General features: G+C 35.7%; 1 protein-coding gene across 3 annotated transcripts in view; it reads right to left on the reverse strand.

Moving 5' to 3' along the window:
- LOC138708097 (terminal uridylyltransferase 4-like) overlaps nt 1-27,220 on the reverse strand; it is a 116,572-nt gene that overhangs the window by 23,225 nt on the left and 66,127 nt on the right. For all 3 annotated transcript variants that reach the window (XM_069838283.1, XM_069838281.1, XM_069838282.1), the window contains 7 exons: nt 20,859-21,289; nt 15,769-15,919; nt 13,918-14,105; nt 8,176-8,394; nt 6,680-6,826; nt 4,050-4,127; nt 945-1,170 (listed from right to left, as the gene is read on the reverse strand). In XM_069838283.1, coding sequence (XP_069694384.1) covers nt 945-1,170; nt 4,050-4,127; nt 6,680-6,826; nt 8,176-8,394; nt 13,918-14,105; nt 15,769-15,919; nt 20,859-21,289 — 1,440 coding nt within the window. The remainder of the gene's footprint in view (nt 1-944; nt 1,171-4,049; nt 4,128-6,679; nt 6,827-8,175; nt 8,395-13,917; nt 14,106-15,768; nt 15,920-20,858; nt 21,290-27,220) is intronic.

Here is a 27,220-nt window from a genome sequence, read left to right on the forward strand (position 1 = left end):
TCCAGTCTGCTCTAAAAAAAGCTGAAAGTTAGAATTTATAATACCAGTTGTTCTGTATGGTTGTGAAACTTGGACTCTCACTTTGAAAGAGGAATAGAGATTAAGGGTGTTTGGGAATAAGGTGCTTAGGAAAATATTTGGAGCTAATAGGGATGAAGTTACAGGAGAATGAAGAAAATTACATAGTACAGAACTGCACGCATTGTACGTATTCTTCACCTGACATAATTAGGAACATTAAATCCAGACGTTTGAGATGCGCAGGGCACGTAGCACATATGGGTGAATCCAGAAATGCATATAGAGTGTTAGTTGGGAAGCCAAAGGAAAAATACCTTTGGGGATGCCAAGACATAGACGGGAGGATGATATTAAAATCGATTTGAGGGAGGTGGGATTTGATGGTAGAGACTGGATTAATCTTGCTCAGGATAGGTACCGATGGCGGGCTTATGTGAGGGCGGCAATGAACCTCCAGATTTCTTAAAAGCCATAAGTAATTAAGTATTATTAACTCTACTAATAAATGTTCAAAACTGAATCACATATCATCATCAAACACATACTTCCCGGGTGGGGCAAGTTTTGCAGATAGAACGTTTTGGTTTTCAAGTTGGTCAGATATTGTAGATAGAACCAAATTATCCTGTGCTTTCCACAGAAACAATTCATCATACTGATTCAGTCTCAACTAAATGTGATAATATTATAATGAACCCATTTATATGAAAAAATGAAGTGTAGATAGAACCCTTCGGTTCTCACCTCACAAATAGATTCGAGCATTTGAATGGCACGCATACGCACGCACATACACACACACCCGCACACACAACTCCCCCCCCCCCCCCGCGGTAATGGATTAAATAAATCCTCTTCCTGACTAACTGATCGCAACCGAGTTTCACAGTGCATAGTTTCATGCAAACATTTGTAATACTTACTTTTTGGAGAAAGGCCTGCTCCCAAATTATGACTCAAATCAAAGGGATCTTCAATAGCCATCCACTTCGAAGTCCACAGCTTCTCAAAACGCAGCAAACGTTCTTTCTGTTTTATTGAAATAACGAACGTTGAGAAATCGAATTCTCCACTGTAAAACTTCAGCAACTGTATCCACAGCTCACCCACTGGAGTAGTGTTCGTACCATAGTCTGGCCACAAACGTGTCTGCAAAAAATAATTACAAATTTGTTGGACTTTTGGTTCATTAACTCATACAGCACACAAATTCTGAATATAACTTTAAATTGCAAATGGACTGATATGTTTACAATCCAGAGGTGGGAATTTTACTAGACTTTTCTTTCTAGCATGAATGGAATGGACTGGAAAGTAGCAGATCTCGTAAACAAACGAGTGTGCAGAGCAGTCAGTGTCGGACAATTTGGGGTAGATAATAGAAACAGTTACACAAGTTATGTGAATGGTAAATGGAAATGTTATTCTTATGGTACATTCATAGGAGTTAATGAATTAATAGGCAGAATAATAAACACAATTCAAAATGAAATTGACTGTTAAATGCTACGAAGTATCATACTATATGATAAAGCACTGAGAAACAAAATAAACAGCAGTGGCGTAGCGTCAATGTAAGCTAAAAAGCTTAGCTTCCCCAGTTAATAATAATTTCATAATAAACCTGCAGTTTATGAAGAAAATTATTTATTAGTTTTAATAGAATTTATATTTACGCATTAAATATTGTGATGCGGCAGCTCAGGATGATTTGTGATGCAGCAGTAAACAAGAAGCCTGCACTCACCAGCTTCCAAGCAGACCGGTTTCTTCTGTGTAATCCACCCCGCAGATTTTCCATCCCTTCCTAAGCTACCCTAGTCGCAAGGCTCGCAAAGAAGCTAGCTTTAACATTTAAAATAAGTAGTTTCCGCGTTATCCCTTTTCGTCTAGTTGTGTTCAGTTGAAGTGTTAGTGTGCATTGTGGCTGATATAATAAATTATGAGCGAAATAAGTTCCTGACACTAATTTATACTTGAATTTTTTTAGGACAATTGTATTATCAAAACTGACTTACGAACAAAAGTGTGATTTAAAAACCAAATGACCGACTCCCTTGCTGTCAATGAAGGACACAACCAAAAGACAGACGCATACTTACGTAATAATACTAATATTGTGATTTCTCTAAGTATGACAGGGAGTGAGCTAATGTTATACGTATACGTGTCTATTTGTTAAGAGATATGTGTAAACCGTGAAATCATATTTTATTACGTATCATTTGAGGTCATGCCTTATTGGTGTTACTTACGATGTTCCAACCAATCTTCGACTGCTGACTTGAAATTGACTACTATTTATTTTAAGACTGTATTTTTGTAATACGTTTTCTCATATTGCATGAAAGACAACTTGAGTTAGCTTCCCCTACTCAAAATTTCATGCTACGCCACTGATAAACAGAACATTTCCTCATCCCTAACAATTCATCCAAAACCTAAAAGATGGCAAGGATCCATTAGGTATTGAAGTAGTGTAATCACCAGGGTTTAAAAGCTAGTGCCCGATCCATTAAAGGAAGTCGATTCTAGATACCGATACATTGGGTATAGAGGTGGGGGTCATTGCCGAGGCTAGGAGAATGTACAGTAGTGGCAAATAAAACCAGACCGACCCTTGTAGCTGATTTCAGAGCCTTGTTCACTCCAGAGCACGATAGACTGGTAACTAAGACTTTCGTGGTTCGAATCCTGCCTGGGAAGGAAATTTTTTTTGTTCCTCATTCAAATTTATTCCCAATACTTTTCGACTGTTGGTAAAATTCATGTTCTGGGAATAATAAGTTAATTAAGTAGTAAAATATCGCTGCAATCGAAAAGTATTGGGAATAAATTTGAATAAGGAACAAAAAAAAGTTTCCTTCCCAGGCAGGATTCGAACCACGAAAGTCTTAGTTACCAGTCTATCGTGCTCTGGAGTGAACAAGGCTCTGAAATCAGCTACAAGGGTCGGTCCAGTTTTTTTTTTCCACTACTGTACATAACAGAACCACCGAGTACTCAGTTGCCATGCTCACAGTCCACGGTAAGGTGATTACAAAATAATTAAACATGCAGTTTGTCATTTTACGTGTGTAACCATGTACAATACGTTTTTAAAATGCCAAAAACAAAGCGTTCTAAGACACATATGTATATTGAAAACATTTGGCAGTTATTATTTTACACAAATGGGAGAACATATCGTATGTAAACCAGGGCAAGGGATTTGGAGTACTATAAGGTATTTTTGAAAAGTAGTAGGTTATTTTTACGATGCTTTATCAACAGCTTAGGTTATTTAGCGTCTGAATGAGATGAAGGTGATAATGCCGGTGAAATGAGTCCGGGGTCCAACACCGAAAGTTACCCAGCATTTGCTCGTATTGGGTTGAGGGAAAACCCCAGAAAAAACCTCAACCAGGTAACTTGCCCCGACTGGGAATCGAACCGGGCCACCTGGTTTCGCGGCTAGACGTGCTAACCGTTACTCCACAGGTGTGGACCTGAAAAGTAGTATATACGAGTATAGCCTAAGGTTAAGTGAACTGGAATGAAGCTACTGCATTGGTAAAGAAGAAGTAAGTTCAGTCATCGAAAATTACACGCAACTTATTACAAAATTATTTGAGAACAAATGAATGTATTACATAGTTTAAGGATCTCTGTTTTTTTACACAAAACAAATAATGTAACAATATCCAAGGTTTTCCTCATACAAAGTTTTCAAGTATTTATATCTATAAAGTTGTCACATTTCCTTTTCAAATCACTGAAAGAGATCTCATACAGTCTTGAATATAGACCCACATTTCTAGTATACTTGGCAAATACTAACTGCACAGTCACAACTTTCTTCTGTAATAACCGGGTAATCAATGTAAGATTTCTAGCATATGAGCATGCCAATGGGGAGGGGGATATTCTTGAACATTTTAGAAGAAAGCGAAATCACTTTCCTTATTGGAAACAAAATTCAACAAATGCCAAAATTCTACATGTTATTTAATCCACATATACGGAGGTTAAATTGCTAGGGTACTTACCAGTTTGCTTATATCCTCAAAGAAGTAAGTATCACAATCTTCCACAATCCTTTGTGGTTTAGTTTCTGCCTCAGTGAGCTGAAATCAGACATTAAAAACACTCTATTAAGACAGATTAAGGTCAAAACCCTTCTAACGCGCAATTCAATAAAGCTATACAATGATAATCATCAAATGCTGTCATAATGAACTTCAACAATCACAATAGGAACACTTAAAAGTTTGAGGCAGTTCACAATTGTATTAACTCAGTAATTATAAGGACAACTCTATAGGGATTATGTGCCTTTTCCAACTAAGTCCAATATTTTCTAACCTACCATTTTCACTGTAAAAGTTTGGAAAAAGAAAGAAAAAACACATACACAAGAGTCATTCCATAAGTGAACACTTGGATATAAATAAGACAAATTGCCAAAAATTGAAAACTCAGGAAAACAATTTTTATTAAACACATTTCCATTTATTTAGAAATAGTACAAAAAAAAATATATATCTGCAGAAATATGTGTGTGAGGTGCATAGCGTAACTATATTGCATATATCCACATAGACAACAGGAAAACAAGGAGAACAAGGCGAAAACTACGAGAAAAATAAAAGAAGACAAGGGGAATAAGCAGGTAAGACAATGAAAATAAGAGAGAAAAACAAGGAGAACAAGAGGGGAAGGCAATAGAATAGAATGTTTTATTTTTGCTGGCAGAGTTAAGGCCATAAGGTTTTCTCTTCCACTGAACCAGCCTTAATCAATACAATAGTGACATACATATTTAAATGATGAATATTTACAATACACTTAAAAGATTCTCCAGCACTATTCTTCAGTTAATTTGTAACGACTAGTACAAGTTTATTTAAATTGAGATAAAACCTATAAGAAAAAGTAATAACTTAATTTATGAGCTAATGTAATTCAATTCAGTCTATATGCAATATATAAAGAATTATAATTAAGTTGAGAGAGCTAGTTGGTTAAAATGATGAGAATTAATGTAATAAAAGTTTACTAGAACTATGTTATAGGGAGCAAAATATAAATCTCAAATATATTGATATAATGAGAATATTAATGTAATGAGATTTTGCCATCAGAGGTTTTCTATTCTATACAGAGAAATTAATAGTAATAATAAGAATGGACAGACGTTAGTTTCATTATAAGTAACAAATATTAATCAGTAATTAATCTGTTAAGCAAGAATTTATGTAATTTTGACCTAAATGAATTTATTGTCCAAGAACCCCTTACATCACTCGGAAGTGAATTCCAATTGGCAAGGCAAACAAAGGAAATATATCAAAACAACGGGAACACAAGGAGAACAAGGGGAAGACAAGGAGAACAAGGGGAAGACAAAGAGAACAAGGGAAGACAAGGAGAACAAGGGGAAGACAAGAAGAACAAGGGGATGTCAAGGAGACCAAGGAAAAGACAATAAAACAAGGGGAATAAAAGGAGAATAAAGGAAACGCAAGGAGAACACGGGAATAGAAGAACAAGGGATGGGGTTGCATTTTTATGTGTAGATCAATTCCCAAGTTACCTCTCCCATACCTAGAGAGAAGAAAGACTTACAAGCAAACGTTCTGATGGGGGCAGATAAAAAAGTTAAATTTTTTTCTTCCACCATGTTAATAATGTCAAAAGAAGTCCTTATACAAATTTTGGCCACTCGACCGCAATTACGAGGCCGTTAGAAAGTGATTTTTCCTGGGTCATTTATAGAAAAAAGCACAATTTCATGCAAATATTTATTCAAACAGATATAGCAATTTTTGCTCTATTTGTCAACATATCCCCTACTGGAATTGAGACATTTGTCATACCATGGGATCAATTTTTGTGTCGTAGAAGTCAGCCGCCTCAGTCCGGAACCAGCGTTTGACTGCGTCTGCACCTCTCTCTGTCGATCCTATGATATGAGAAATGTCTAAATTCCCATGGAAAATATGTTGGAAAATAGCTCAACAAGTTGTGTCCATTCTAATGAATTTGTCCAATGAAATTGTGTTTTTTCTTTCTGTTAACGGCCCCTGGCGAATCAATTTTTTTTACGGCCCTTGTAATTGCAGTCGAGTGGCCAAAATTTGTATAAGCATTTCTTTTGACATAATTAACATGATGGAAGAAAAAAATTTAACCTTTTTATGTGCCCCCATCAGAACGTTTGCTTGTTAGTTCAACACAAAACATAATTTATTTGTAAGATGTACTCATCCTGCATGAGGTACTACTTATTTAGTCAAATTCACCCTTACACAACATAAACTTACATATTAAGAATAAAGATGTTTCACGTAATCCAAGGGATTTTATAAATCCCCTGTCACTATTTCATAAAAATAATATATCTCATGTGCAATGTTCCCAGATAAAATGACTTACAGATATTGATTACAAATAAAATTCGTCCAATATGTCAGAAAAAGTCAATGTGCACAGACACAGCCCAAATCACTTTTCAATATCAAGGATTATGAAAAAGTGAATTTTCACGAAAATCTAAGAATGTGTTTTTTTGAAGCAACACAATACTTTCCCTTTACACTTTTCATAATAGGAAAATTTAAAACAAATTACTACAATACCGACAGTAGATACAAGATAAGGATGCAAGAGATCTCACCTCTTGCAGTACTGGCAGGACTGGTGGACTACATTGCTGAAGAAAGTAGATGACCATAATGATATAAGCATACGAAGACAGGCTCCCACGTGATGCATCACACATGTCACACTCCTTTGCAAACTTCTTCATCATGTACCCCAGCATCTAAAACATCAATTTCTAAAAATATCAACAGAACAAACTACCCGAAAACACCAGCAGAAGTCACTGCAACTAGTGGCAGTGACCTCAGTAGCAATGGTAGTAGGAATGGTCAACAGCAGCAATAGTATTGGTGATAAAAGTGCATAAGATTTGCTGCTGATAAGGCGTTGTTAGCACAAGAGGAAATGATACTAAAGGATTTGCTACTGGAGCTAAATGATAGCTGTGAGCAGTATGGGATGAAGATAAATGCAAATAAGACGAAGAGCATGATCATAGGAAGAAAAATACAGAAGATACACTTGCGAATTCTAAATGAGGCAGTAGAGCAAGTGGACAGCTTCAAATACTTAGGGTGTACTATAAGCAGTAACATGAGCTGCTGCCAGGAAGTCGAAAGGAGGATATCAATGGCCAAAGAAGCTTTGAATAGAAAAAAGAGCATCTTCTGCAGATCTCTGGAAAAAGAACTAAGGAAGAGACTAGTGAAATGCTTTGTATAGTGTGAGATTGTATGGGGCAGAAACATGGACATTAAGACCAAGTGAAGAGAAGCGAATAGAAGCATTTGAAATATGGATATGGAGAAGAATGGAACATGTGAATTGGACAGACAGAATAAGAAATGAAACTGTGCTGGAAACAATGGGTGAAGAAAGAATGATGCTGAAACTGATCAGGAAGAGGAAAAGGAATTGGTTGGGTCACTGGTTGAGACGAAACTGCCTACTATAGGATGCACTGGAAGGAATGGTGAACGGGAGAAGAGAGTTTGGGGCAAAAGAAGATATGTACATCTTTAACTTCGGAAGAATTCATAAGGGGTGACAACTATCTTGGAAGTATTGAGGGACTCAACTTATAATTTGAAAAGAGAACATATATAATTCCAAGAAACATTAACATCATAATAGTGAACAGCCGAATTATGGATTGGAGAAGAATGTTATATGGCAGAATTGCAAAACGAACACACATTGTGATGTTTCCTGAATAAATTTTAACTGTTTTCCAAAAAGACTCTCGTCATATATTAACAGACAAATTAATTCAGAAAGAGTTATTCTCAATGCACAAAATGAAGTGCTTGTCACACATTTTTTACGTTTCTGAAACACGTGAAGTAAGAATACGTTCAGCATGAACAACTTTTCTCTTCAGATTATCTTTCAAAGTCTAGACTACATAAAAATTATAAGACTGACAATAGCATTCTGGGTAGAGAAATTACAATGGGAAAGCTTTACACTGTGTGCGAATATATTCTGGCCAAACAGAGCTCGGCTTTATCCCAGATATTTAAATCAAGACCTTCATTTCAGACATAAAATATACCTATTTTTCTTTACCTTGACACGAGTGTCAATTTCCGAGTAAGTCTTCAACAAGCGAGTATTCTGCTGGCCAAGTGTGTTGTAAATACTGATGTCTCCTTCCAGGTCAGAGGCCATATGGTGAAACTTCAAGATGGGAACTTTGGCAGTTGTAATAGGGACTAAGTTGTTCAATGGTCCGAATTTCTTTAATTTCTCAAGAAGGTCTTCAATTAGCTTCACAAAGTCATGTTCCTAGAAAAGAATATGTGCATTCTCCTCAAAAATCTGCAGTGAATAGCGTAATTATTTTCCATTTCAGTTGCATATATGAAGTACAATTGCATCGGTTATTTGAAAAACTACACATGTCCTTAGCTACAAGTTTTGAGAAAATTGCAAATGTCTGCAGCTTATTGGATGTACCTTCTTATCCTTTCAGGATGAACTTCTAATTTTTCTAAATATTTTGGTTAAATGAGTGTTGAATAATTCTTTTCCTATTGCAGATATGCATCTTCAGCCATCTTACATGTCGTATCAACATAAACTTACGAGACATTACGAATGTTTCACGCTAGTTTGCAATGTTCCAGCGGGATGGAAATTCTGCCATTTTCATATCTCAGGGAAGTGTGTCGAGGTAAGAAAATGGAGTGTTATGACAGGTTAGGTTAGTTTAGACTTTTATTATGTCTTACGTACTTATCTGTGACAGGTTAGGTTAGCCTACGGTAGTTTAGGCAAATTTGTGACAGGTTAGGTTAGTTTAGGATTTTAGTGACAGGTTAGGTAAGGTTAGTTAAGGCTTTTATTATGCTTTGCATATACGAAACTGTGACAGTTTAGGTTACGATAGTTTAGGCTTTTTTATGAGTTGTATAGGCGAATCTGTGACAAGTTAGGTTAGATTAGTTTAGGATTCTAGTGACAGGTTAGGTTAGTTTAGGCATTTATTATCCTCGTCAAGATGAAGGTGAAAGCTATTGTGTGTGGCACTCTTGAACAGGTAGTGATTTTTTGTTTTCTATGTTGGCAGTTCAAGTGTGCCAGTGTCTATTCCAAAATCGGCGGAAGTCACTCAACACTCGTTTCTCCAAATGTTTGATTATAATTGAGAGCACCAAAGTGCCCTGAAGGTCATGGACATGTGTTGTTTCTCAAATACCTACCAGAAAAGTTTTCAGTAAAAAATTTTAATAATTTATAGATATTTTGTATGCAAGTTAATGAAACAAAAACTATTAAGTACAAATTTAGTACATAATATATTTTGTCCGCCGAGTTAGCTCTGTGGCAGAACTTCTGCCTCCAGACTAGCTGGCCCGAGTTCGATTCCCGTTGGGGTCAGAAATTTTCATGTAAAATTTCTACTTCGGGACTAGGAGAGGTGGCGGTGCACAACTTCTAATCACTAAATTGTGCACCAATATGCCTGGGTTAAATTCCAAATCTCTCAGCAGTGCATATGAAGAGAAGGCATATGTCACTGTTGATAGTGATTCGTCCATCAGATATGGATGTCAAGCCTGGCAGCCCCTTGGTGCTGTTTGACAGGAGTAGGCTACATGCTGGCACTGGGTTTCCCCTTCTCCCTTGCTCACCATCATCATCCTCACCCATTACCTACATTACACTTACATGGACACTTACACATACACTCATCCTAGTACAACACATAACAATTCACAGATACACATGTACAACGTGGCGTGCTGAAGTGGTGTACAAATTGAAAATGGGTCACAATCCTACCACAGTCTGGTATATACAGTCATGAAGGTCAATATTTAATAAATATGCATCCATATATAGTTGCTAACCACCAGGATCAGTACTATCGCCTCATCACAGACCCTTTTTCTAGCAGACAATAAAATGTATTGTACTGTTACTTTCGATATTGTGTTCTTTTGAAAAAAATTAACACCTTCCTTCCACTGTTGAAATATGAAATACATAATGTTTATATATTATTTTCATAAAGTATATATTATAATTTATAAACTCACCTTCCTGGATCTTTCGGAAGAAGGATAAATCTGACCTCATTTTCTTACAATTTATACTACTACAAATGTCTCCTTGTTCCATATTATTATTCAAATTATTGTATTTTAGCCATTTACAGTTATTACAACCGATAATGAATATTTCACAGTTTACACAACTTTTTACAACAATGCAAAATACAGCACAGTCAATTCCTTTTCAATCTAGACCAGGCCGTAATGTATGTTCGGGTTTTATATTTCAGTGTATGGAGCTCAGTGAAATATTATATTATAGCTTTATTGCGTATCATTGCTAAGTTTTATTTAGTGTAATATGTCCATAAGTTCCATTTACTTCTTGTTGCATAGAATGTTGCAGAAATAATTACAAAACTGTGTTATTTTAATGTGAAGAGAATTTTACATGTTAACATAATTTGTTCGCATCAGCATTTTAAGTTTAGAATGGAATCTATTTTGAGGTTTAATAAAAAAGAATTTATATTGTGATTTTAATTTAGCACATCTAATCTTCCTTAATTTTAGACAGACAATTTACCATACCACTCCTATGAAATTAGTGTATGTATAATTGTATTACTTCGTCTCTTAGGTAGTAGATAAATACAATAATTCAGTACTCAATTGTAGTATTAAAATACAGACAAATTCAATGTGCGGGGTATCATACATGACATTATGCTTAATTATAATGTATAATTGCGAATATAGGAATATAAGTTAAATATAGTAAACATAACCTATAATTTCCATATGACATAAATGTTAATTATTTATTTTCATATGAATGTATCTTTAAAGAAGAAACAATGCAGAGTCTTAACACAATTTTTCATTTAATTCAAGATATTCTGAATATTTTACTTCTAATGACTAACATGATGCGCTGAATTCAGGCTGACACACCATATGGTCTAAGACGAACAAGAAGAACAACCCACAGGAAATTGGACCATGCTGACGTCTTCCGCTTGCTGAAACATCTTATATTCAATTCTTCTGTCGCTATTTTTCACTTTTACTGTCACGAGTAGGGTTGCCAGATTGTACGTTTTTCCCGTATTCTTACGTTTTTCTATATTAACATACAACTTCCATAATTTGAAGTTTATCTAAGTCTTCCCTTGCAATATAATTATTTCCAATGTGGAGTCTAATAAGCCTATATTACTTACGTACTTACAAATGGCTTTTAAGAAACCCACAGGTTCATTACTGTCCTCACATAACCCTGACATCGGTCCCTAACCTGTACAAGATTAATCCAGTCTCTATCATCATATCCCACCTCCCTCAAATCCATTTTAATATTATCCTCCCATCTACATTTCGGCCTCCCCAAATGTCTTTTACCCTCTGGCCTCCCCACTAACACTCTATATGCATTTCTGGATTCACCTATACGTGCTACATGCCCTGTCCATCTCAAACGTCTGGATTTAATGTTCCTAATTATGTCAGGTATAGAATACAATGCGTGCAGTTCTGTGTTATGTAACTTTCTCCATTCTCCTGTAACTTCATCCCTCTTAGCCCCAAATATTTTCCTAAGAACCTTACTCTCAAACACTCAATCTCTGTTCCTCTCTCAAAGTGAGAATCCAAGTTTCACAACCATATAGAACAAAAAAAAATATGGTTTATTTAACGACGCTTGCAACTGCAGAGGTTATATCAGCGTCATTGGTGTGCTGGAATTTTGCCCCACAGGAGTTCTTTTACAAGCCAGTAAATCTACTGACATGAGCCTGTCACATTTAAACACACTTAAATGCCATTGACCTGGACCACATGTAGAACAACCAGTAATATAACTGTTTTATAAATTCTAACTTTCAGATTTTTTGACAGCAGACTAGATGACAAAAGCTTCTCAACCAAATAATAACAGGCACTTCTCACATTTATTCTGCGTTTAATTTCCTCCCAAATGTCATCAATATTTGTTACGGTTGCTCCAAGATATTTGAATTTTTCCACTTCATCGAAGGATAAATCTCCAATTTTTATATTTCCATTTCGTACAATATTTTGGTCACGAGACATAATCATATACTTTGTCTTTTCGGGATTTACTTCCCTATATGCAGAGATAAAATCCAATATTGTGAATTTGAATTCGCTGTAGGTCTCTTTTTTTGCAGAATTTTGTTAACTCTGATGAATATTATGATGAGTTTTGTAAATCAAATAAACAATTACATAATTACACGGAAGAGAAATGAATGTTGTTGAAATGTAGGCTAACATTTTTTCTGAAGCGAATGTAACAAAATGTAACTATTTAAGCATACGAGACCTGTTCTTATGTATGGAAGTGAAGCTTGGACCATACGTAAATGTGATGAACATCGAATTACTCCCAATGAAATAAAGTTTTTAAGAAGAACTGCTGCCTATACTAGATTAGACAAGAAGAAAAATTTTGATATTTTGAAAGAATTAAAATAATTTTAGAAAAAAATTCGAAATTACAGACAGAAATTGAAATCTCATATACTCAGGATGCCTAGAACAAGGATACCATGCCAAGCACTAAACTACCGCTCATTAGGAACAAGAACTTTGGGCCGTCCGCTGAAATGGAGTGAGACCGTAACAGGCCACCTGGCTTAATACGTGATAGGAGGAAGAATAAAAAGAAGAAGAAATCCTACAATACATTTTCAGTTTTATGTTCTCAAGATCATTTCTCCATCTGTTAATATGGATTAATCAATGCTTGAAAGTTGGTAAATCCACACAATCACAGGCTTATAGCCATATACAGACAGAATTCACACGAAAAAAAGGAAGTAATGTCTACTCAGATACAGAATTTTTCAAGTTCATAGTCAATAGGTACCTTAAACATTACTTGATTTAAGGCTGGTTCACAATAAACCAGAAACGAGAATCGGAACGAAAACGAAAACAGTAAAATTGTTAAAATGTGTACATTTAAATGTGAGCATTCACAATTAACGAAAAGCTTCCCGGAGCCCGAGATCGAGAATGGAGAGTTGGCCAAGTTTCAACTTTGGCGTTCACGTTTCCGATCACAGCCCACTAGATTCATTCTATTGCCATCTAAAAGCTATTTTGTCGTCGTATATTTTGTAGCAAGAAAACCGTGACATAACCTATGCATTATTTTGTTCTGTGCTGTGCATCATGGAGCAAGTTTTATTTGATGAGATTCTAAGATTGAAATCCTCACGTTTACAATAAACGGCGCGCCTCGTATAAAGATGAGAATATGAAGGAGAATACGTGGCTTTCAACAGCTGCATCTTTGAACACCAATTGGAAGCAAATCATATTTTATTACTGTATTGGTTGTATTACACACTACATATTCATGCTTCAATTCAATAACTACTGTTGTGTTCATTTTTGTTCTATTACAAAATGTTTCTTCTCTAATTATTTTACGTTATGGTAGACTTAAAATAGGTTGTGATAATAAAGATGCATGGGCACATTTATAGTACCGTACCTAATGAAATGTTTCAGTTGAAATTTCGAAGTTGGTTAACCTGTGTTTATGTAGGCTGCCTTGTACTCATGACAGAACGCCATTGGTCAATTATACACAAATAACATCAGAATGCGTAATATCGACTTCACATATCATTACTGACATACATATCGATATGCATAGTCGTCTACGTTCTCGGTTTATTGTGAATCAAAAATTTTCATATTCACGTCCTCTGCTTCTCGTTTTCATTCTGGTTCTCTTTCCAGTTTAGTGTGAACCAGCCTTTACAATTAATCCTACCTTGCCAGTTTCACTGTCTGTGAAAGTGAGGCAAATGTCGATGTCAGACTTTGTAAGTCCAAAACCATTGCAGGATGATCCGAAAAGCTCAAGTTTTGCAGTTGGATAGAACGATGTAATGTAGTTTTCAATATCTTGAATAATATCTTTACGTATTTTTTCTTCTTCTGGAGAGGTTGAGCATGTTTCTGGAAAAAAAAATTGTTTCCATTTCACACATTGTAACAATCTATGAAACTTTCGAATATTTTCTTTTTAATTTCAAAGTAAAAGAATAGTATTATGGCTATTACGAAAGTACGAATTCTACATTTTACATTTTCAGACTTCTTTTTTAATACTATTATAAAGGATACACTTTGAAAATGTGTCAGTTTGAAATCACAATACTATTATAATAACACAACAAGAATCATCTCTACTATGAATAGTATACTAAAAAATTACATTTTAACAGGCTGCTATAAAACTTTTCTAATTGCTGATGAAGGATGGGTGGAACGGAGAAAAATTATCTCCAGCACCGGGACTCGAACCCGGGTATTCAGCTCTATGTGATGATGCTTTATCCACTAAGCCACATCGGATTCCAGTTCCGAGGCCGGATTGAATCCTCTCAGTTTAAGTTCCACCTCTTAGTAGTGAACCCTTATGCACTGTGTCACAGATGTGTGACAGTGGCACAAAGTCCAACACACTATGTGCAGAGGTGCACTCAATACAAGTGACTAAGTGGCCAGGATCCGACGGAATGAGCGCCGTCTTAAATCACAAAGTGATTATATATAACACGAATATCATATTATTGTGACGTATGATATTTCCGTGCAGGAATTCTGCATTATCATATGATGAAAGATGGGTGGAGTGGAAAAAAATTCTCTCCGGCACTGGGACTCGAACCCAGGTTCTCAGCTCTACAAGCGGACACTTTATCCACTAAGCCACACCAGATTGCAGTTCCGATACTGGACTGAATCCTCTCACAAACATTCTGATGGGTGCAGATAAAAAAGTTAAATTTTTTTCCTCCACCATGTTAATAATGTCAAAGGAAGTGCTTACACAAATTTTGGCCACTCAACAGCAATTACGAGGGCCGTAAGAAAATAAGTTCGCCAGGAACTGTTAACAGAAAGAAAATACAATTTCATTGGAAAAATTTATTGAAACAGACACAGCAATTATTGTTGAGCTAGTTTTCAACATATTCACCACCAGAATTTAGACATTTGTCATATACTGTAATGGGATCAACAGAGTGGTGCAGATGGCTGTAAAAAGCTTGTTCCGATCCCAGGTGGCTGACTTCTAACACACAAAGATACGAAAATTGCCCATGGTATGACAAATGTTTCAATATCGCAACAATTGCTGTATATGTTTCAATAAATCTTTCCATGCAATTATGCTCTTTTTATATATACAGCCCCAGGGAAAATCACTTTCTGGTAGGCCTCATAATTTCGGTCGAGTGGCCAAAATTTGTATAAGCACTTCTTTTGACACTATTAACATGGTGGAAGAAAAAAAAATGTACTTTTTTATCTGCCCCCATAAGAATGTTTGCTTGTCAGTTTAAGTTCCACCTCTTAGTTTCCCTTTAGTGACCAACCCTCATGCACTGTGTCACAGATGTGTGACAGTGGCACAATGTCCAATACACTATGTGCAGAGGTGCACTCATTACGAGTGACTAAGTGGCTGGGATCTGACGGAATGAGCGCCATCTTAAATCACAAAGTGATTATTTAGTATGCACATCATATTATTGTGATGTACCGAAGTACGTATGATATTTCCATGCAGGATTTCTGCATTACCATTTGATGATATTAGTCTCTTTCTTACCGTAAGTTTCCTTACAAATGGTATTCAAATCATCCCTCATTAAATCGGTCATGGGTGGCAATGCAGGGTTAAATGGAGGCAGGACATTGTCTTTACAGTTCTCCTTGGTGTGTCCTTCCTTCTGGCATGACGTACAATACTCAGGATATTTCTGAAATTAAATATTAACACTTGGTTTACCGAGGGTTTTTTTTTTTTTTTTTTTTTACTGACTGGATACATTTCGGATCCATTATTTTTAAGACAAATTTAACGCATTTTCTTTTTTCATTCATTCAAGTTTTACTTGAAGACAACAATGTTATTTGGATACTTTTTACACTTTACACAGTAAATATGCATTTAATTCCAATCATATTAATTATTTCTTCAAAAACAAAATTTTATTTGAAAACAACCAAGCTACTTTGAACAAGTCTTGCACATTACATGGATGAGTTTTACTGAATGATCCTTGCAAACCTATTCATATTTCATTACATTGATTACATTTCCAGTCTGCTTTCCTAGTTGGAACAATAACAAAATATTTTAAAATAATAAACAGATTCAGTTGGTATTAAGTGGGTTTTATTTCAAATCATTAGCATTTCTTTACTATAACATTACCATGTTTAGGTACATTCTCGGGTCCTAGACGAGTCACAGATATCGTACAGAAAAAAAGAGTCTGGACGCAAATTTCACACCCAAAATAATGATCAAGTCGCTATGAAAGTGGGGGCTGGTGGAGAGATGCGGTCAGGAGGGATCACTCCATCAAGGTAGAAGAGGTAGGCGGCAGTGAGGGGCAGCACATACATCTCATTTTTGTGACTTTACTTATTGACAGAAAAAAGCGAGTTTTTGTAAGGTCGAATGAATAACAGGTTAGGTTAGTTTAGACCTTTTCTATGCCTTCCATATACTCACAATTGTCGAAGATTGTGCCCTTTCTTCCAAAGTATACCAAAAGCTTAGAGTAACGTAATGTAACCTAACCTAATTTGTCACTCATTCGACCTTACGAAAACTCGACTTTTCTCTATGAGTCAGTAAGGAAACACACAGAAATGTGATGCATGTGCTTCCCCTACCTGTCACCTACTCCTTCCACCTCGCACTTTAATGCCCACGTGCATCAACGTTGGTTAGTGTAATCACCAATTAAAATTGTCACCTAACCCCTGGTTAAGCATTTTTACAGTGGATCGACCTTGGTTACGACTTAAATAGGAGGTTAACCACAGTAATCTCTAACCGGCCATATTCGAGCGGTTAAAGGAGATAACCAATGATTAGTAGAGCAAGTAAAGCAAAATGGCGGCCAAAGCCACAGATGTTTATTTCGAAGACGATTATTATTGTACGGTACTTGAATTACTTGGATAGAGCGTGAGCATGAAGTTTCTTTAGTGGAAAGAGAGAATTCTTACGAGGAATTAGATGACAGAAAATTTCAGGAGGGATTTCGTTTATCAAAATCTACAATTGGATCACTTGAAATATCACAAAAAGTAATATTTCTCCTATGGATCGGCTGCTTATATTACGATTCTATGTAACTGTTATTTTCTGTACTAAAAGGGGGAATACTCGAATATCTCTTTCTCTATGTCACTGGCTGAACAAAGAGAGGTTATGGATGGATCTTAGGATAATGAGCAGTTCCCTCATGTAAATGGGGTCCTGGATCGTATATACATTCCTACTAATCTTCTATATCCTTTTCCTTTATAGATATTCCATCTTTTTATATACAATATATTTAAATCTAGTAATTAAGTCTAAAGATATTTCAACCCCACATTGGGATATAATCATTTTTGCATTCAATTTTCTATTTTGTACGATTTTAACCTAACAGCACTGAAAAGCAAAGAAATGCAACTCGCAAATATAACAGTGCCCAAAGGCAAACAAATGCAAAGCAAAAATGTAGGACACGTTCATTTCGATGTAGAACGGAGTGAGCGCAGTTGTTTTTAGACGTTGACTATTATTTTTGCAGCGGTATGGATGCTTTCCTTTAGTCATTTTGTAGAAACAGTGTACCATCACAGACTTTACTCTGGTTAAATGAGGTGTCAGCTAGCCATGTTTAAGTAATCGAGGATTATGAATGGTGCACAGAAATTACATTTTAACCACTGTTACTGTTTAACCGTCGTTTCGTAATCTATGATTACTGCGTTTTTAACCGATGTTGATACACTTCGCCATTACAGTAACGTTCGACCCTTATTTTCAGTGTGAAACTGAGCTTCTTATACATTAGGAAGCTCCTTTAAACATCGACTGAAGACAATGGCAAACAATAGCAGGCTGCCACACCATCCCTCACATCCTTCAATGGTTAAGCCTTGTCTTTTACATTAATAATAAAAATGAATATTTCAGCTCGGCTAGTCCAAATTCGAAACAAAATGTATGTAGGGGGAGAAGGATTGTCACAGATTTTCAAGAATTGCGAACCGTTTAGTTAAAAACCTTCAAACAATGGCATATAGCCTCACAATGTGACAGAATGCTGTTACACTGCACCCTCTCTCACACCTTTTAAAGAATACCACTAACTCTCGTCTTTCACATGTGAGAATAAAACTGAATGATTGTGATTGGACTAGACAAATTTCGAAACAAAATATATGTAGGGGGAGAATGACTGTCACAGGTTTTCAAGAACTGCAAAATGTTTAATTTTGAAGATTATCAAAACAAAATTTTTACTAATATTTTAATGATAATGCATTAAAACTGGCTGAAAATAAGAAAAACATTTACTTTTTATTTAAAATGTCCTTAAAAAAAGTTCTTTCCATACTACATTCCTTTAACAGCATTCGAAAATTCCTTCCGCTATCACTCAAGAAAATACTAGTGGAAACACTATTAATGCCCCACTTCAATTATTGTGATTTTCTACTGACTGACCTCAATGTCAATCAATCACAAAAATTACAACGTGTTCATAATTCTTGTGTTCGCTTCGTCTGCAATGTCCGCCACGCTGATCACATTACCCCATCCTTCCAAACTCTAAACTGGCTACAGCTTAACGAATGTAGAAATTTTCATTCTCTTGTTCTCCTTTTCCAAGTCCTTCACACTTCTACACCTACCTACCTTGCCTCCCGTTTCAGTTACCTGTCATCATATCATAATCTCTTCACACACACGCAAAATAGCCGCATACTAGCCATACCAACACATATGACATCATTGTATTCATCATCATACACAATCTCGCTCTCGAGCTTGTGGAATACCCTACCCAGGGACATCAGGGACTGTCGGAATTTAGTAGCGTTCAAAAGCAAACTTATTAAGCATTTTCTTACTGCGTAGAGTAGGTTTAATTTTTACTTAATCAATAAAAGAAATGCTTCTCTCTTCTTAACTTTTATAATAAACTGTCTAGCTTTTATTAATCAGTTAATCTTTTAGTACTTTGATTTTTATTGTATTTGTAAATTTAATATTAATTGTAATTATAATTATAACTGTATTCTTAATATTGTAGTTGTAATCCCCTGGAATAAATAAATAAATTAATTAAATAAATTAGATAAATTAAATAAATAAATAAATAAAATAAAATAAAATTTCTTTTAAACTCTATAATATTCCATATTCTAGAGAAAAGGCAAAAAAAAAAAAAAATACAAAAAAACATAAAAATGGTTTCATTTCAGTCCTCTTGGTATTAGCCACATTTATTTTCTACAGAACAACATCCTAGCATCATCAGAAAAAAAAAAAAAAAAAAAAAAAAAAAAGATGCAAAGTTATCAAAATTCATGCCCTAGCTATGACTATTCATGAATTAACTCGCGGGTGCTCGTGTGAAGGTGGTTAAGTCAAATTGTAAGGTATGTAAACTTCTCTCCTTTGGTACTGAACAAAAGCCCTTTGTCACGAAATACGGAGCACTGTAACTGCATCATGGATGGAAGAATGATTTGACCCATTTAACATAAGAAAAACGTAATTGTGGAGAGTTGAAATCTGTACTTATCCCAGTTTAAGCCTGGTTCACAATAAACCGGAAACGAGAATCGGAACGAAAACTGTAAAATTGTTAAAATGTGTACATTTAAATGTGAGCATTCACAATTAACGAAAAGCTTGCCGGAGCCCGGGATCGGGAACGGAGATTGGCAAAGTTTCAAATTTGGCATTCACGTTTCTGATCAGAGCCCACTAGATTCATTCTATTGCCATCTAAAAGCCATTTTGTCGTCGTATATTTTGTAGCAAGAAGACCGTGACATAACCTATGCATTATTTTGTTCTGTGCTGTGCATCATGGAGCAAGTTTTATTTGATGAGATTCTAATATTGAGTGTTGAGGAAAATCCTCACTTTTACGATAAGCGATGCGACTCGTATAAAGATGAGAAAATGAAGGAGAATACATGGCTTTCAATAGCTGCATCTTTGAACACTGTAAGTGAATCATATTTTATTACTACATTGGTTGTATTACACACTATATATTCATGCTTCAATTCAATAACTACTGTTGTGTTCATTTTTGTTCTATTACAAATGTTTCTTCTCTAATTAGTTTACGTTATGGTAGACTTAAAATAGGTTGTGATAATAAAGATGCATGGGCATATTTATAGTACCGTACCTAATGAAATGTTTCAGTTTAAATTTCGAAGTTGGTTAACCTGTGTTTATGTTGGCTGCCTTGTACTCATGAGAGAATGCCATTGGTCAATTATACACAAATAATGTCAGAATGCGTAATATAGACTTTACTTATCGTTATTGACTTGCATATAGATATGCATAGTCGTCTACGTTCTCGGTTTATTGTGAATCAACAATTTTCATATTCACGTCCTCTGCTTCTCGTTTTCATTCTGGTTCTTGTTCCCGGTTTATTGTGAACCAGCCTTTAGCGAAATCATACTTAACCCCCTTTACACGGGCACCCGTGAACTAATGTATCTACATTCTAATAATTATTCCAAACGCATTTTTACAATATTTGTTAAATTAATATTCCAAAAATGAATAGCAGTACAAAAAATACTGTAATGTCCTTCAACCATTCGTTTAGTAAAACAACTTAGAATAAAAGTGCCAAATTTACGTACCTGATCACCAATAAAGTTGTCCACTTTGAATTCATACTCTAGATAAGTGGAGTTGAAACGGTTGAACATGTCTTGAGCGCGTTCAGGTGTAACTGATAACATGCTCAACTGTTTTTCATGGATTCTTTGGGCAGTTCTGCGCAGTTTATCCTCAAGTTCAGACACAGTCATAACAGCAGCATCGTCCTTACTGAAATATGGATGATCCTGTATTGTGTTCCTGACAAGTGTATCAAATTTATCATATATTGCACGAAATGTGTCAACTCCTCCATCTGTATAAAATTTCACTATTGTACTGAAAATGGGTCCAGTCTCAGTCTGAATAACTCCGAAGTATTTGTATGTGTTTCGGAAGCAGCCCATACAGTACTCAAAACTCACTTGACTTGTCATACTTCGAGACACATTTCTTTTCGGTAGAAAAGGATCTGAAAAGAGATTAAAGTTGTTTAAGTGGACACAATTTTAAATGAAGAAACAGAAATGCATATTCCAGTACATAAAGGTTATATGAGTAGCTTAATATCAAAGACGGACATCTGACCTCAATCGAAATTTAGATAGCTGTGGTTTTTTATACAATTTTTCATGCTGTTTCCAGTTATAGTGAAGCCATATGCAAACTCTAACACTATATTTATAAAACAAATTGTGTTAAATATTACAAACAACACTGTGAACTAAAAAATTGCCTCTAGATCAAAACTATGGAGAAGACAGATGTACGTCTTTGATATTAAGCTACTCATATATAGTTCAGTCTTCAAACAAATCCCTCTAAACTATTTCCAACTAAAGATTGAAATAGATGTAAACAAAACCGAAATGTATTACTCCTCAATCGCAAGCTAGCTACCAAAGCAGCCACGAGGGCGCATTATTTTCAGCAAGTAAGCACACAGGGCAGCCACCGTCTGATATATTGCAGACATTTCAACACATTCATTGAACTAACCAGTAACATGCTCACAGAGGGTTAATATTTACTATTTCTCTACTGGGAATAGTGGATTTTCGTTTTCTGTAGATTCGTGATTAAATGTTATTCTTTGAAGAGTGGAGAATTTGTTTAATTCTACAGAAATTCATTTGAGGTTGACAACACTGAATCTTGCACTGTGTTATACCAGCTGTGCTGATGTGCTCTGTGAAGCTGCAAGTCACTTTGGGAGGGATTTAATGCCTATTACGCATGCGCGTTGCCATAATACACGTTACAATGATTTAACACGCAATGTCTGAAACTACTAATATAAACATGTTGTTTAAATCGTAAGAAAATGTTCTTATAAGCATGTTTAATTCACTCGTATTCCATTTATATTATACATTTTATTATTTTAGAAGGAACTATTTTAATATGAGGAAGATGATGACAAGCATGAGTTTGGAGGCGTTGTGCGTCCAATAGCCAATCAGGAACCATTATGCCACGTGCATTTATTTGCATTTACTTCAATCTTTAGCTGGAAAGAGAGTAGAAGGAAGGGCTTATTAATGATGTCGACAGTACAGGGGATAAAAGATGTATGTCACATTTCTGTTGATGGTGAGGTAATGATCTCATTCAATATATTAATGCAAAATTTATTCCATGCTGAATCTTTCGTACACTACTTTTAACACTTGAATATAAATAATTGATTAAACGGCGATCTTAATTATGTAAGCATGTGTGGCTTACAGCTGTTTCAGTGTTACTTGACACCATCCTCAGAGCCTACTAGATCTCGGGGCTATCTCAACTTTGCTGCCTGTTGTGTGGATGCGTTCGTGTGATGAAGAGTTGTGTCAAATAGTGTGTGTGTTCTGAAATTGATCTGTGTGTTGAGAATTTGATTAGAGTGTTTTTAGCGTGTCTATATATTTCATATTGTTCTAGTGTGTTGAGTTTTTGGTTTTTGGGTTGTATGTGTAGGATTTCCATGTCTGTATTTATGTTATTGTATGTGGTTAGCATTAGTTATGTCTCAACATACAGATCAATTTCAGAACACACACACTATTTGACGCAACTCTTCATCACACGAACGCACCCACACAACAGGCAGCAAATTTGAGATAGCGCCGAGATCTAGTAGGCTCTGAGGATGGTGTCAAGTAACACCGAAACAGCTGTAAGCCACATATGCTTACATAATTAACACGAGTAAGATCGCCATTTAATTATTCAAAATTTATTGCTATTCCTATTGAAAATGAAGGAAATATGACTGCATCCATGGTCTCCTTTTCACCATTTTTGATTACAAAAACACTAAAGTTTGTTGTAATCTACTGAATTAGATAGTGACATCACCCTTAAAAAAATTGTGATATTTTCCCCGTATACACTTCATTATTTATACGAGGGTCACTCCAAAAGAAATGCAAATTTTTTTAATTCAATTTTTATTCTACACCTTTGCAATTTATGGAGTTCATAGAAGCATTCTCCTCGCTTGTATTCAAATTTATTTCAACCCGTTCTCATGAGTGCCACTGTCATAACGTTCCTTCAAGATGGCTGCTGCACTTGACATCTGTCAAAACAACATGCTGTTCTATACATCTTGATTACACAACTTTTAACACTGTATCACTTCAGAATATGTATGATAAGACTTTCTTGTGTTAAATTCTAACGTACCTTGTTTACATGTTTCGACCTATTTATGGGTCATTCCTCAGAACTGGTCGTTGTTGGTCTTGGCGCCTCTTGTTTTGTTCCCTGTGAGGGTGTGTTCGTGTGGTACTGTATAATGTAGAGTCAAAGAGTGTGTGTGTTCTGAAATTGAGTTGTGTGTTGAGAATTTCGTTGGGGTGTGTTTTCGTGTGTCTGTATATTTCATATTGTTCTAGTGTGTTTAGTTTCTGGCTTTTTGGTTGGATGTGTAGTACTTCCATGTCTGTGTTGATGTCTCTGTGGGTGTGGTTAGCATTTGTGATGTGTTCTGCATATGTGGAGGTGTTTTGTAATTTTGTTAAGGCTGTGTTGTGTTCTTTGTAACGTGTTTGAAATTATGCCTGTCTGTCCTATGTAGAAGTTGTTGCAGGTGTTACATTTGAGTTTTGTATACGCCTGTGTGGTTGTATTTGTTTGTTTGTGTGTTGAGATGTTTTTGTAGAGTGTTATTTGTTCTGTATGCGATGTTGTAATTTAATTTCTTGAATGAGGTTGCAATTTTGTGTGTGTGTGTTTTTTTTTTTTTTTCGTATGTTAGTGTGATGTATTTTTTGTGTTCTTGTGTTTGTGTTGTATTCTTATGTTTTTGTGATTATGTTTTGTCTTACGTATTATGTTGTCTATTATGCAACCTCATTCAAGAAATTAAATTACAACATCGCATACAGAACGAATAACACTCTACAAAAACATCTCAACACACAAACAACACAAACAAACAAATACAACCACACAGACGTATACAAACTCAAATGTAACACCTGCAACAACTTCTACATAGGGCAAATAGGCAGATCATTTCAAACACGTTACAAAGAACACATCACAGCCATAACAAAATTACAAAACACTTCCACATATGCAGAACATGTCACAAATGCTAACCACACCCACAGAGAAATCAACACAGACATGGAAATACTACACATCCAACCAAAGAGGCAGAAACTAAACACACTAGAACAATATGAAATATACAGATACACGAAAACACACCCCAACGAAATTCTCAACACACAACTCAATTTCAAAATACACACACTCTTTGACTCTACATTATACCACACGAACACACCCTCACAGGAAACAAAACAAGAGGCGCCAAGACCAACAACGACCAGTTCTGAGGATGACCCATAAATAGGTCGAAACATGTAAACAAGGTATGTTAGAATTTAACACAAGAAAGTCTTATCATACATATTCCGAAACGTGCTGTTCTTGAATTCCTGTGTTGTGAGAATGAGACAGTAGGAAACATTCACAAGAAGCTAAAAAAGGTATACGGAGATGCCATTGTTGATTGTAATATAGTTAGTCAGCGTGCAAGTAGATTATATGGTGAAAGAGTGCACGCCAATATTTGGGATTCTCCTTGGAGCTGCAAACCACACACTGAACAATATTCTGACAAAGTACAGAGCAGTAACATGGTTTTGGCTGACAAACATGTAACAGTGAAATAATTGTCACTTCAAGTTGGAATAAGAGAAGTATATGCAGAATATTTTAACAGTTAGGATTGAAAAAGATTTGTGCCATGTGGGTTCCAAGTTGTTAACAAAAGTTCACAAGGAAACCTGAAAGCAGTGTGCAGCGAACTTTTGGAACAGCACGAGAATGGTGGCGATGACTTTCTTGCAAGAATTGTGACAGATGAAACATGGCTGCACCATTTTGAACCAGAGACAAAGAGGCAAACAATGAATGGCATCATGCAAATACACCCAAGGAGAAATTCAAAACTGCGCCTTCAGCAGAAAAAGTTATGGCTACTGTGATTTTCGATTCAGAAAGACTCTTGCTTGTGGACATCATGCCACATGAAACCACCATTAATTCTGACACTTATGTATATGTTAACCCTAAAGAAAATTCAAGTTCGACCACACGGGCAGAAGCAGGATGTTTTGCTGTTGCACAACATTCAGCCAAATGTCAGTCACAAAATCACGGAGATAAGAAAACTTTGAACGACAAACTCGAAACAGACGCTTTACAGCCCTGATCTGGCACCGTGCGTTTACCATCTCTTTGATAAACTGAAATAATCCCTTCGCGAAAAGAGATTTGAAGATGATGACTCCTTTGTGAATGCTGATAAATTGTGGCTCAAACGTAATGGTCCAGACTTCTACCATGCAGGTATACAGACCCTAGTTCCAAGGTGGTGTAAGGCAAGAGATGGGGATTATATGGAAAAGTGGAATTTTGTTCTTAAAGGATGTATCTACATTCTGTAAAAATAGCAAAGCTGTAGGATAAAAACTGTATTAAAAAATGTGTGCATTTTGCATTTTTTTCGAGTGATCCTCGTACTACCTGCAGAGATCTCAATAATATTATCACGAAGGAAAAATGTGGCTAACTTTACACCAAAAAAAAAAAAGTATGAAAATTTGCAATATGTATTTAATATAACGCTATTAATTTAACTTCAATGTCAATAATAACTCAATGTGTGATTATATTTCAACACAACAGAGGTGTACTATTACGCAAGCAGCTACAGAATTGTGCTTCCATTTAAATCGTGAAAAAGTGAAAATTGTGGCAGATTTTTATGGGATGACTCCCATTTCACCTGCCAGCAATCCACTGTCTCATGATCCTGGTGCAATGTACTGTAGCACGATGACAATGTGGTGAATTACTTATAAGCTTAGATCTTTAAGTACCGACTATTCAATTTAAGCGAAACATTCACGAGATTTTAGTGATTGGACTGTAAGTATTAATATTGAAGAAAGTGAAGTGTCCTGCACATATGTTCGGTATTAGGACACTTCACTTCCTAAGATAGAATCCTCACTATTAGTATTCGTTTGAAAGAATGCATCAAGCTGCATTTTTTTGGTCGGTTATTTAACTATGGTGTATCAAGTACTAGGTTATTTAAAGTCAATGAAACTGGTGACAGAAAGATGAGGCCGAGAATTAATCACGAATTACCTAACATTCACCTTACAGTTGGGAAAACCTCTGAAAAATCTAACTTTGGGTCTATTCCACCATTAAACTTTGCAACTTCACAACATTTCACTTTTCAACTTTTGTTGAACTTCTGCTTTCACTTCTTCATCTAAGAAAATCTCCTTCCAAAGATGAATTTTTTAATCTATGGGAAGAGGTGAAAGTCTGAGAGTGCCAGGTCAAGCGAATATGGTGAATAAGGCAGCAGATCGTATTTCAGTTTGTCGATTTTTTCCATTGTAACAACACACGTGTATGGGTGGGAATTGTCGTGATGAAAGATGATTTTCTTCTTCTTTATTCCCCGTCTCTTTACGATTGTTTTTGTTCAGTTGGCCTGAAAGGTTAGCATAATGTTGTCCATTTATAGTTGATCCAATCATCAGAATTCCCTTAGCATCTCAAAAAATCGAGGCATGATTTTTCATGCGGATTTGGCGGCCTTTGCCCTTTTTTTTTTTTTTTTTTTTTTTTTTTTTTCTTCATAGTGAAGAACCATAATGCTTCCACTGCTTTGATTGTTCTTTTGTCTCTGGGATGTTGTAGTGTATCCAAGTTTAGTTATGAATCTGCACACAAAATCGGTTATATTCTTTTTAAAATGGGCCAGACATTCATTGAAAATTTGCATATGCATTTACTTTTGATCGACTGTCAACAAACACGTCACCCATCTTGCAGACAATTTTCTCATGCCCAATTCTTCTGCCAAAATTCGAAA

This window comes from Periplaneta americana, chromosome 10 (assembly GCF_040183065.1).
Source record: "Periplaneta americana isolate PAMFEO1 chromosome 10, P.americana_PAMFEO1_priV1, whole genome shotgun sequence".
Taxonomy (NCBI): domain Eukaryota; kingdom Metazoa; phylum Arthropoda; class Insecta; order Blattodea; family Blattidae; genus Periplaneta; species Periplaneta americana.